Source organism: Plectropomus leopardus, chromosome 24 (genome assembly GCF_008729295.1).
Source record: "Plectropomus leopardus isolate mb chromosome 24, YSFRI_Pleo_2.0, whole genome shotgun sequence".
NCBI lineage: Eukaryota > Metazoa > Chordata > Actinopteri > Perciformes > Serranidae > Plectropomus > Plectropomus leopardus.
In genome coordinates, this window is record NC_056486.1 from 12,178,650 (window position 1) to 12,192,024 (window position 13,375).

A 13,375-nucleotide genomic window follows, 5' to 3' on the forward strand; every position below is an offset into this window, starting at 1 on the left:
GACATGTAGTTTAGCCACAGTCTTTAGCAACAGTTCAGCATGATATCATGTTTGTAGTCATGAGGTGCATCTATAGACTTATTTTTCAAGAACTTTGTTTTAAAATGAGCCAGAAACACTAAAAAGTCAGCAGGAGACAGCGTATTTAATCAACTCATGGATAAAATGTTAGCTTAATTAGCTAGCAAGCTACAGCTGATAAAACCTTTGCTGTTGCAAGATGTCAGTTAAATAGTGTTTAATTATTTTCATTTTACTATAATTGTGGCATTATAATCAAGATTTTAAGACAACTTGGTGAATAAGTAATTAGAAAGACGCCACCATCAAAATAAAATTGAGAATTCCCTTAGACTGTGGATTAGGAATCTTTGAATGCAGAGAGGAAAAGAGTGTGAAGGAATACTGATGAATTTCAACACATCAGTTCAAACATTTTGCACTTTTAGGTCTATTTCAAAAGTAGTTATTGAAACATTTTATGTTTTCTAAAACATACAAATATGAAGGAATATTTGAGAGCTCTACTGTCAAAATACAGTTAAAACATAAAATACAGATAAATAACATAACATCAAATATAGACATTGAATATTTAAAGCTGTAATTCTTGCAGCTGTCATAACATAATGAAGATGGCAGAGAGGATAAAGACATTAAAGATGATGATGGGCGTGAAATTGATGCACAATGCACAAAACAACACACTTAAATGTCACCCAACACAGCGGCGGTGTCCGGTCACGCATACATTTCCATATGCCGACTGTATGTGCACACACAAACAGGCAGTGTTTGTATGTGTGCTTAGAGGAGAATAATTGATGTTGTGGGCCTCATTCCACATGAATATATGATGCCCTGAATCCTGGGCTGTTTTTCTGTCAGAGAGCAGCGTAATTGGCATCCAACCACACCTCTGACAAGAGCGAGGAAAATATACACTAAAGAAGGTTGGGGAGGAATAAGGAAAAGAAGCGACAGAGGGAGAGAGAGATACCAAGACTGGACAGAAAGGAGGGAGGGAATTAAAGGCTGACTAGTGGCACATGTAGTGGAGGAAACCTGGTCATTAGCCAGCCTTGCGGGGAGCCTTTGATGTGCTTCACAAATCCAGCCAAGAGCACGGGAGCAGACCACTGGACACTAAACTTTAATTGTCGCTGCCCACAGGGGACGTGCCACTTCTCATAAACAAGTGCACTCTGCTGCGCGTGCTGCTGCGTATTCACGTGATTCACACATAAAGGCAGAGACACATGTAGTATACACAGCCGGGATTGATGGTCAATGCAGCATGTGCGACAAAAGAGAGACATAGACAGTGAGGATGAGGCAGAGAGCAAAGGATGCAGTAGCTTGAACAGCACTTCAAAAATACTGTGTAACCTCAATAGATTGTTAAAAATACCCCAAAAGCAAACAAAAGAATGTTTTACTCTTCTTTTCATTTTTGGACTGGGTGTGTCTCCTCCTCATGAGCATGACTTCAGCTAGAAAGTCTGTTGTTCCTAAATGTCATACAGCTTTTATTTCCCGCCATGGCTGTGCAGAGGCTGCCTCTCTGAATGAGTCTCCACTGAAAAGATTATATGGAGGTCGGTTAGGGAGCGTCAATAAAGTTCTATATCAAGGACTAAATGTACACATAAAAATCTGATTAATTTAGGTCCACTGCGTACAAGTAATAAAAACTAAAGTTCACGGCATATATCACAATACTCCTGTGAGCAATGAGGACTGGTGAATTACTTTTCGACACTTCCTAGCAACACGAATTAATCAAAAGAAATACTGCAAATGTTTTCCGTGTTAACTAGCTTTGCCTTAACGAGTCCTCTAATTAATTGCTGCGGGAGATGAAAATCTCTTCAGAAAATGGCCATTGTGAACCTATAAATAACCCATGATTGATGGGTTTCACAACACCAGTTAATGATGACACCAAAAGATGTATAAGCTATGCACACCTCTTTCTTTTGTTTGCATTTTCCTGAGCATCCAGGTTTTATTTTTAATCAGTAATTATTCATTAGGGGTTTGGAGGATCATTGTGGTTTGCTGCAGGCTACTGTTGCTCTGTTGCACTACTGTTGGCTATGTTTATGGCACTGGATTAATTTATTCCACTTTGAAATTTGCCATCTGAGCTTGATACAAGGACTGCCTTTTATACTGCCTTTGCAAACAATTCATTTGAATGTAAATTTTGTTAGAATAGTTTAAAGAAAACTGTTTTCTCATTGAAGAGACAAGCTCTGTTGAGAACATAAGTGAAAAACAGGCCCTAAAAACACATTATCTCAGTCATTTTTCATTATAATTGATTGGATCCTACATAAAAAAAAACACTTTTCTGCTACAGATAGAACAGCTTGGGACTTTGCACACGTCTTAGTGTTTTCCACTAGTTTGAAGTGGGTGATACTCAGTTGAAAAAGGTGAAGTCATGCACTTCTGTGCACCAACCAGAATGAAGTACATTAGCAACATAGTAGTTGCAGTTCTGGCTGTATAAGTTTTCAAAAATAGTAACCCCGAGAAACTTACATTTTTGTTTATTATTCATCACCATTTAATTATATGCTTAAAGGAACAGTTGACCTCAAAATCAAAAATGACATATTTTGTCACTTACCTGTATTGCGATTTATCAATCTAGATCGCTTATCTGTAAGTTGTGGAGTGTTGGAAATATCAGTTGTAGAGATGTCTGCCTTCTCTTAAATATAATGGAACCAGATGACACACAGTTTGTGATGCTCAAAGTGCCCAAAAAAATACATTTCATGTAGGAACTATTTTCTTTCTACCGAGCTACACCGCTCAGAAGCAAGCGTGCTTCGACTGTTAGCTCACCTAACAGCACTGAGCTAGCTAATGGTACAGTTCAGCTGAGGAGGACGCCATTAATTATGTTTATATCTCACGCTGTGACAAATAAACCCTGCACACTTTTTTCTGCATGGTGCGGGCTATTCACTGTAAACCTACAAAAAATAATGAAGTATTAGTATAGTAGAACTATTCATATATAACCCATGTAATCAGGATGGCTGCGATCACATGACCACTGACAGGACTCAAGAAGGAAGTAGAATGAAGAGCAAAAGTTTGCATAAGGAAGCAGTTTTGGGTGGTGAATGTGTTAACCAAACACAGGCCTTTCCCCCAGGATGCCGGTGTGTCCCTAATGAGACTAAGTGAACTTTTAGTTATTTTAAGGTACGAACTGTTGTATAAGGATACGTTGTGTCGAGATGCGGTTGGTATATTATATTGGAGAGAAGGCAGACATCTCTCCGGCCGATATGTCCAACATTTGGCAACTCGCACTAAAACAATCTAGACTGATAAACATCATGACTGGAAGAGGAAAAATGTCTTTTTTTCCTTTGGGGTGTACTGTTCCTTTAATGTTTGACACTATATTATCAGGGGCTTGCTGCTGTTGCACTGATTGATCGTATTGACTGAATGAACTGATTGCAAGATTTTGTTATTGTCAGTGTGCTAAGTAATGCTTTAATCCCAGCGTCACCTCTCAGGGTCAAAGGCCAGCTGACAGAGACACAATTTGCTCTGTAAATCACAGCGTTTACATCATGTTTTGGTTGAATAAAATCCCAGCTTTCTTGCATCAGCCGCTGTTACATGAGGGATACTTCAAAGGCAGCACATTTCCTCACTTCAACCCAATTAGAAGCACTGACAAACACAACTTTGGCTCTGAGGATTTAAGATCAACAGATCAAGCTTTGGCACAGATCTGGTTGCTACAGACATTGATTAAATAATCAGCTTGAAAATAGGCCAACGCTTGATATGAACAATGTCATCTAAAATGCAACGTTCTCTTGTCAGTCCGTCATGTATTATTCCCAAAGGAAATTCAGTTTATGGAGGCAAACCACCAACACATTACAGTAGAGCTCTTACCTGTGGAAAACACTACGTTTCTGGACACCAGCTTGTAATCAACAATGGAGAACTGTGGCAACTCGATCCTCGTCACCCCCGTTACAGCCGACTCGCCTCCTTTCCAGTAGAACTCGATGTCGTCTGTGGTGTAGCCATCTGCACGAGGAGAAAAACGCACATGCACCAAGGTGTAACCATCTGTCTTACCCTCACTGGAGACCAAGATATGCAGCGTGGCTGATCATCCAACTGGGCTGTCATTTGGGAAGGAACATGTTTGAAGTTGTTTCCAAGAACCAGACGTTGCTTTGAAAAGCAAGTCTGTTAATAGGTTCACTTGAGTTCACAAAAATGTCAAAAGATTTACAAAAATAGCTGACATTTCTTGTCATTTTTCTCTAATACAGAAACTGAGAGCAAAACATCAAAAAATATCTTGAATTTGCTCAATAATTAAACAGTGTTTCAGAAACTGGCTATAGCTAAATTTCACAGAACCTGTTTGTCTCTGATAAGGGTTGGGGGAAAATTTATACAGCCCAGTATTGTGATATTTTTGTGTGGAAATATCGTATCAGTACATGAACTCAGAGGATCTTTTTTTTTTTTTGTATAGTCATAATATTACAAATACAAATTAAACTTTTGGTAGTCTACTAGATCAATAAAATCAATAGATTTTCTAGTCCACTAAATACAAGTTGCTGCAATAAGATGAACAGACTGAAAACCTTTTCTGACTAGAAAACAAAGGAGGACGACAAAGCTTTCCTTTGAAAATATAATTTGGAATTGTAGAAGGTAATAAATACCTGATGACTTAAGTATTGTGATAATATCATATTGTGGTCACCTCTGGTGATTCCCACCCCTAGTCTCTGAGAATCCTTGTTTTTGGATGGATGGAGGGTGTGGGTGTGGATGGAGGTCATTATGGAAAAATACTCTTTGTGATGTGAGTGATTTCAGCTTGATAGGTCATTGGTAGACTTCAGTGTTGCTATTTACGTAAACAGATGCAATGAGTGTTGCTGGACAATGCCAGTATGTTTTCTTCAAAGAGGTGATTTCTCTTGAGTGGGCATAATTTTGGTTGTCAGGTTGCATCTGATTGGTTCACAACTGGAAAAAAAGGGGAGCATTGCTTCATTACCAGGCCACTAGCAGCACTCTGTAGGTTAACGTTAGCAACCAATATCCCTTGCAGCGGCTGTTGCTCAAATTGGAAGGTTTGCTGCTCCAGTAAACATGTACCCTTGGGCAAGATACTGAAATAGCAAATTGCCCCCAGTGGCCTTTCCATCAGTGCCAAAATGTGTATGAATAGTTAAAAACTGAGCAGCAGGTGGCACTTTGTACCAGCGTGTGAATGACTGAAGATGACTCGGAGTATGAAAGCACTTTTAGTAGTTGAATGATCAGAAAAGCGCTATACAAGTGTAGATTCATTTACTATTTACCCCGCCAGTCTGCACTGATCCAGCTGGCACCAGATGTGATATGACGTCAGACAGATGTTGGACTCATTCGGCGTACAAGCGTTGAAGTTGGGTCGCAATGAAGATTAGGTTGTGTGGACGTTAACGTAATGAGGTTTTGCAAAAATTGCGTTTTGTTCTCCGCATCTTCCGACTTTATCGGCATGCCAGCAATTTTCTTCATTCTTTCTTTTTCTTTTCTAATACGATGGTTATTTTAATTTCTAAATTTTAATTAACAAAGAAAAGACATTTATTTGAGTATTTTGTTGCTTGTGCAGCCATCTTGCCGATGACTTCTTATAACACAGCGTTTGAAGTATGCCTCCGAAAAAACAAATGTTTTAAGGACCATGTAGCCATAACACTTCACCCTTTTCTATCCAAACAAGACTGCATCTAAATTAATAATTCTACCTTTCATAATTATCATTTAAAATTCAAAACAAACGCTACAGACCTCAAATGGGGAAAAAAAGAACCAGGTTTGAGCTAGTTCTCCTCTCGGCCTGCATAGTGTGCTGATATAAAGGCATTAGGTCTCTCTACTCACAGCTCTCTATCTCCAGAGTGCAGTTCTGTTCGTCCAGGGGATACCTCCTGAGATCCATCATACACGCTGCTGTTGTAGTTATCCTGAAAAAGGAGACACAGATGGGGGAAGAGAGGGCACAGGAGAGAATATGTTAGACACTGTATGTTATTTACACAGATTGTAATGAAAGGAAGTTGGATGGGGAGGCAGAAAGGAAAGAAGGGGTGATTATCATATTTTCTGGCCCATTTCAACTATAAAAACAGCAAAGCTGTAGTTAATAAGGGGACTGCAGAAGTACAATTACATGAAAACATAAAAGCACTTGACTTTGTCTTATCCTTAAAGGAAACTAAATGACCATTTGTCTTTACACCAAGTTCCTCAGCTGGCGTCATATTACTGGAGACTTTTGGCATCGTCATCTTAAAATGAGATTACAGCAACACCTCTGAGGTAAAATGCTGACTGTGTAACCGTATACATAATTATGCCATAGATCAAAGACAGACAAGCAGTCCTCACTCTCGTATTTCAATCAGTTCATGTCCCCCAAACAAAACTGGCTAACCTCCATCTGATGATTAAGTGAAAATTTGTGAGAATAAAAATCATATTAAGACAACACATTTTGGCAGAGTTTACTGCCTGCTCATCTGAAGTGGGTCATGAGGAGGTATCCCTTTGTTTATCAGATGTATGAGCTCGAACGGCTGATAATCAGACAGTTAAAATAAGCAGCGAAGTGAAATGCAAATTCAAAATGATTTAGGCTAAGTCTGCCCTGATTAAAAGCCGGCTGCTTGGCAGTTAGCCACTGGATGTCTTCATTCAGTTAAGACTCAGATGAGGCTGTGGAAACCCATTAGGTGATATTATTATACAGCTAAAATTACAACAACATACTGTTTGGTCTGGAAAATATGGATGTATGGATTTCCAATATGTGACTGACTCTTTTTATGTCATTATAGTGTCTATGCACTTTGAAGCCTGTCTGTTACATCCCTTTTTTTCAGAAAAACAACAAAAAATGTACATATTACAAACTTCAAATAATAATCAACCGTTGAGCTAAAACAGCTAGCCCATTAATTGATCGTCGCTTACAAAAGTAAATCTAATATTTTTCTAGAGTGCAGATTATGGAGTCAAAACAGTTTTAAATATTAAATATCAAATAACACATAATTAAAAATAAGTTATCACATTAATGAATTATGTAAAGCATAAAAATGAAACCCATGAATTAGGAAATAATTGATGAATTATTAAAACACACGTCATTATTATGAAATGTTTTTAATTCCAAAATAACAGTGCTTTATCAGGGTTCCTTTTTTAAAAATGTTGCTTTTCAAGTCCTTTTTCTTTCATAATTTCATTTTCCCAGTGACTTTCATTTTATATCACCTTTTATTCCTTTCACAATGCCACTTTTCATATATCATTTTCTGTTTCATAATGTCACTTTTCATGTATCATTTTCTGTTTCATAATGTCACTTTTCATGACACTGGTGTTATCAGCAGTCACCCACTCATCCTCGCTACAAAATGTAGCCAGCAAATTTAGCTAGAGCATTCATGACAGTTTCATTATGTCAATTAACGGCTGTTACTGTAAATTAAATACAAACTTCATTGCCCAAATTACCTTTTGTATTTCAGTTACTCACCCTGAATTACATTGAATTCTTCTTAGCTTTTGCAGTATTTCTTTGGTAGATAAGAAAATCCAAAAACAAAAAAAATGTTGATGAGTTGAAGTCAAAGGGGCTGCATTTAACATTAGCAAAACTATATCAAAACATTCATTGACAGACTCTCACACTGCTTGTGCAGTATAATCCAAGTTTCATTTAGGCCAGCAGCTCCAGTGTTTAGTGAGGTAAAACTGTTTTTGTCAATGGAGACTGGCTTTGAAGAAAGCAAAGATAAGTTTTACTTTACAGTCTGGGAAGTACTGAGCATATGTCTGGATAAATTAGTCGTGCATTATACTGCACCAGCTGTGTGAGAGTTTGTTATGAGTTATGATATTGTTGTGCTATTGTTAAACGTGGATCCCTATTACTATATATTATATTCATCAATACTTTTCTCTGTTTTGGATTCTTCATTCACTGTGGTTTTCCCGGCAAATTCAACACAACAAGGGCTGAGTCATTGATAGACATATGCTCGAGGAGTCAATCGATATATGTTTTTCAGGGCAGATAATGATGCCAATAATTAGTACTTAATAAAACTGATAACCGATATTTGGAACTGATATGCATTTACAATAAAAATGAAAATATTTCTGTTGAAATTTAGAATTTTGAAAATAAACTCCGACACAAAGCTTTGTTTAAATGCCTTTAGCAAATGTTTGATCAAAACTGAAACTTTTAATTTTAATAAAACTAAACATTTGCTGCTATCAGCCAGGTGACAACTTCACCGTTATGAAAACTGGCATTAAATGAAAACTGGCATTATGTAAAGTGAGAACTGAGAGTGTCATTGGGAAGAATAACATTTAAACAAACTTAAAGTGAAGTATGAATAAAAAACAGTGTTCTATAAATATGCCTTGGCTTTGGCATTTTTCACTCTTCTTAGCCACTTCATCAGTTAAATGACTATTCAAATAAGAAAATAATCATTAGTTGCATCCCTAATAAATATCACAGGTAAATACACAGAGGTCATTCTTTAACGCTATGATAGGAATCTGTATTCAGCATGTTCCTCAGCCTTACCTGACATACATTTATTTAACAGCTCATATCACAAACACCACGTCACACATTTCCCTCTCCCTTTGATCTCTTGAAAGCACCGAGAGGTCTATAAGTAACCCACAAGGCTAAGTGCTATGAACTCCACTTGCATAATCAAGCATGGCTGTATGACTGTAAAATATGAACACTGACGGATACAAACACAAGCATGTAAGTGTGCGTACACACAAACACACACACTTTTTGCTCTGCACTCGAATAATTCAAAGCATGCATCCATATTCATAGGTCACACTAACTCTTCTGAACCTGCCTGTCGAAAAGATCAATGGAAATTCAAAACAAGGGCTTTATGAAACAAATATCAAACAACAGCTGCAAGCTAAACATTGCATTAATGCACCGTCTAACCTGTTTGCACGTCCTCTGACGGCACCCTCCCTCCCTTAAAAATCAAATGCCGGGGTGCCCTTTAGCACAACACATAATCCTTTGGCTTCTCTGCAGCCAGATGCAGAAAACTGCCAAGTTCTCAGCACGGGCAACTGTGGTGCCGTAATAGGGCTTTAAACACATAGCATTAACTTGACACTGGGAAACATCTGAGAACAGTTTTTGACCCTGAGCTTCACTTTGTATCCTGTTGTGGGGAGTGCTGCTCATTTGCATGGCCCAGAAATGGCATATTACCACTCTAACGACATAAATAAACTCGCTTCCTGCGCTGTGCTGGGGAACACAACAAACATGTAGAATCAAATTAGATGATATCTTAAGCTGAGGTTCTTTGTGTTTTTCTCATTGAACAAAAATCCCATGAAAAGCCACAAGCCAACAATGTGTTAAACCAAACCTAACATCTCTCAGTACTTTATAAATTCCAAACTCAGACTGTGACACACAGCCCTAAAGCCATTGTTTCCTACTGCAGACATAAAACTTTAAAAACTGGTCACAAGTATATAGTTTTACTTGTTTTATTTGCCTCAGCAATTTCCCCAAACAGCCGGACACTGTAGTTTTTTGCAAATTATTTAAACAGGAGGGAACAGTGTACTTGTTGGGGACTATTTTCAGATGTGGATGCACATTTGATGCTCTAGTTGTTATTTCCAGCAGCAGGAGAGTGTACATGGCATAGCAAATAAACTGCAGTACCCAGGTTCGTTGTAGAGGAGGAATATGTCACCCAGTGCAACAGCGTGGCTCACTGATGTGTTTTTAATAGTTTTGGGGCAACAGTGGTGCTCTGTAAACTGGTTTACACCTGGTATTAACATGCGTTTCCGTGATCCAAACAGCCAAGACACATTGCTGTTCACAGCTGTGTGTATCATGCGTCTCCAGCTAGCCGCTAGTGTTAGATTTTGTTATTGCCTACTTCACTTGCACTAGAAGGTGAAAAGGCTCAGCACATAGCTATTACATCCAAACTCTCGCTAGCAGCTCACTAGTCATGTAAGCAGTTGTGTTGGTACAGCTGGAGGTATCGCAGTGGACAGAATTCAACACATCTCCTTCCACAGGGCAGAACAATAGATGGTCACGCAACACTTTGTCAAACTCATTGTAAAATGGGCAAGTAATAAGTAAGCAACAGTGCACTGTCACCAAAATAACCACCACTTTATGCACTGATGACTTAGTGCTTGTTGTGGACGCATCAGGATGTATTGGTGGGTGTACCTACAACGATATTTGGTCAAATGTGTCCCAGACCACCTCGGATTACAGTGGGTTTTGGTGGTCATTTACACTTGAATGTAGTGTTGTCCACTTGCCATCACATCACCCAAAACGCATGTTAATAGCATGTGTAAACAAGCTCAGATTGAAATAATATATAAAATGCTTTGGCTAGACAGACAATATTCGGGGAACAATCCATTGTTGATTTTGGTCTTTGCACCATTATAGGATGTGTAGACAATTCATAAAATCTATAATAATAGAAAGAATATTACCAGACTTTAACTTTTCAATATCCAGGGTTCCCACACATTTTTACCAATGAATTTTCAAAACATTTCCAGAACTTTTCTATAATATTTTACCCTATTTCATGACTTTATTTGAAATATCTAGGCTATAATCATGCACTTCCCAGGATAAGCAAACTGTTAGTTCTTGCTATCTTTACTTGCAAGTTCCTGCCACAAACTAGCAGTATATATGTCCAATTAGACCAGACGGGCACAGACTGTACATAAGAAGCAGAACCAACCTGAGGCCGTAGAGAACGGTTCCGTCCGGATGCAGGCGAATCATGCGGTTTTTGACGGTGACTCCGTGGACGAAAGACTTCTTGTCATTGAGAAAGTAGGTGTCGGGGACCCAGAGCTGGTCGGCAACCCTGTTATCCAGGGTCAAGTTGAGGGGGATTCCTATGTAGGCTAGACGCTTGTCCCTCCAGTACTGTTGGAAATACATGGTCAACGTGTAGTCCTATGGAGATAAACAGGAAAAAAGACAATAAGAGTAGGTCACATCTGATAGATATTATTATTCTAAATACCTAAATTATACAGATAATTGCATTTCAAAAACAGCTGCAGAACAGCTCTGAAATATTAATTCTACCCATTCCCCAAAGTTAGTGCTCTTAACATTTCTATGACATGACACAGCATCCTACAAGCTGGATGGAGTGTGGTCCAACTGGTCCACACACTGCAGCCAAATTCTAAGAAGTGCCTTTGCCATCTGGAATACAGTAACCCATACAGTAATGTGCCATTGTGAAACAAGCGCGTGGGCAGGCTGACTCATGGAGCTGCAGCTTCGGTGGAAATTTTCATAGAAAATTTCACCTAATATATCAACAGTAGTGCATTCCCAGTGATTCACAAAGCCTAAGAGCTGAACTGTAAAGGCACAAGAGCTTTTAAAACATGTGTTGCCTTTCATTTCATTCAAAAAAAGGTCCACTCTTGAGATTTGTGATTTTGAGAACACAACATATTATTGTCAATTTTTTTAAATGCAGATTTGTTGTATGTTAAGCTACTGTTATTTTTCTCTCGATAGGCAACCCTAATGGAAATGCAAATAATGTTGTGCTATCCTCTGAGGTCATATCTAATTTGTTAGGCATTAGGCACATAGGCATTTCTCCATTCCCCATATGTAATCAAAAACACTGAATCTCAAAGGTTCAGTTGCAGTACATAAGAGATTTGGAGTTCTTTTACCACTAACTGTAACACAATCTTAGCTGGTTTGTTTAAATGGACGTAGTAACCTTTGAATGAAGAAATGCCATATTCCCTTGACTTCTTTACTTCTTTACTGAATCAGTTCACTTACTTAATGACTCTTTTTCATTATGCTTCTGTGCTACATTATGTATTGCATTAGCATTTTATCCCAAAACCTTATTTGTTGCTACAGTGGAACAAAAGTTACATAGACAAAGAAACTAATTTTATAATGACATGAGATATAAAATGAAACAGAAAAGGCAACAAAATACAATTCATCTGATCTTAAAGGCTCAAAGATCAATTATCTGTTAAACTATTAATCTTTAATTAGCCTGTGACTGTTTTCTCAGAATGAAATTTTTATCATGAACTGTTGAGCTCAAACTATATTTTACAAATGGGCTTCACAACTCAGTTAATTATTGGGTTTTTTTTAAACCACTTAAGTGTTTGCAAACATGTGAGATTTGGATAGTCTTTGTATGTGGCTGTGTAACAAACCCTTGCCATCTGGCATCTAAGCCAAATAAGCATTGGCAAGACGCACTTAAATCCAGCCATGAGGATACTATTAGTTCTGGGATGTCAAGCATTTTTAGGACGGTTGTGTAAGTTTAAATAAAATAGGACGGTAAGCAAGTACATGTTTCTGTTTTACCTTGATTCAAGTAGTATTTGACCGGAGCAGCAGCAGCAGCAGTGGAGATAGAGAACAGAGCCCCTCCCTCCCTCCTTCCACATCACATAATCCACTTACCCAAGCTAACAGTCTCTCTCCTCTATTTCTGTTTTTCTCTCAGTCTGTCTGCACCTCTCTCTCTCTCTCACTCTCTCTCTCTCTCTCTCTCTCTCTCTCTCTCTCTCGGGGCAATGCCATGATCTCCCCTCCGCCCGCTGTGGTGTTGAAATGAAACCAGCCCGCACCAAGCTGGCACTGGCAAAGGCATGTCCATCGGTGCTGCAGATTTCAGGTTTGCACCAAATAAAAATGAAGATTAAAACGGCCACCGCAATAAGCACGGCTTCCCAAAAATCAGTGTTACGTAACTGAAATAGTTTTGTCTCAACACTGCGTTACTAAAGCTTAGAAAACACTTGAGGTTTTGCATTTGCATGAGATCACTAAAGAACAGAATGAAATAAAATTATGACTGCATGTTTATTTATACCTTTTTTTTGTTTATTAATACTTAAAACTCCATGAACCTGTTCTACATGACTGGTTAGCGCACAGAGATTTGAACAGGGAAGATCTTAGTCAGCACAGGATACAGATTGGTCCCTCAGCATGAGAAGGAAAGCTGATTGGAACTGAGCCATAAATGTATAGTGGTGGCACCATGGCCTGTTTGGTATCTGCAACCCCCCCAAAACAACAAAATCTGGTTGCCAAATGTTACCAGTCAGGAGAAATAAAGTAATATTCAAAAAAAATTGTAGTACTGCTATAGTTTAACTCATTTATCAAGTAAAAAATACCAAACATTTTCTATTTCCAGCATCTCACGTG

At 38.4% G+C, this 13,375-nt stretch overlaps 1 protein-coding gene across 3 annotated transcripts in view; it reads right to left on the bottom strand.

Annotated features, from left to right (window-relative positions):
• LOC121962717 (gamma-aminobutyric acid receptor subunit beta-3-like) overlaps positions 1-13,375 on the bottom strand; it is a 44,347-nt gene that overhangs the window by 16,724 nt on the left and 14,248 nt on the right. For all 3 annotated transcript variants that reach the window (XM_042512974.1, XM_042512975.1, XM_042512973.1), the window contains 3 exons: positions 10,887-11,107; positions 5,953-6,035; positions 3,940-4,077 (listed from right to left, as the gene is read on the bottom strand). In XM_042512974.1, coding sequence (XP_042368908.1) covers positions 3,940-4,077; positions 5,953-6,035; positions 10,887-11,107 — 442 coding nt within the window. The remainder of the gene's footprint in view (positions 1-3,939; positions 4,078-5,952; positions 6,036-10,886; positions 11,108-13,375) is intronic.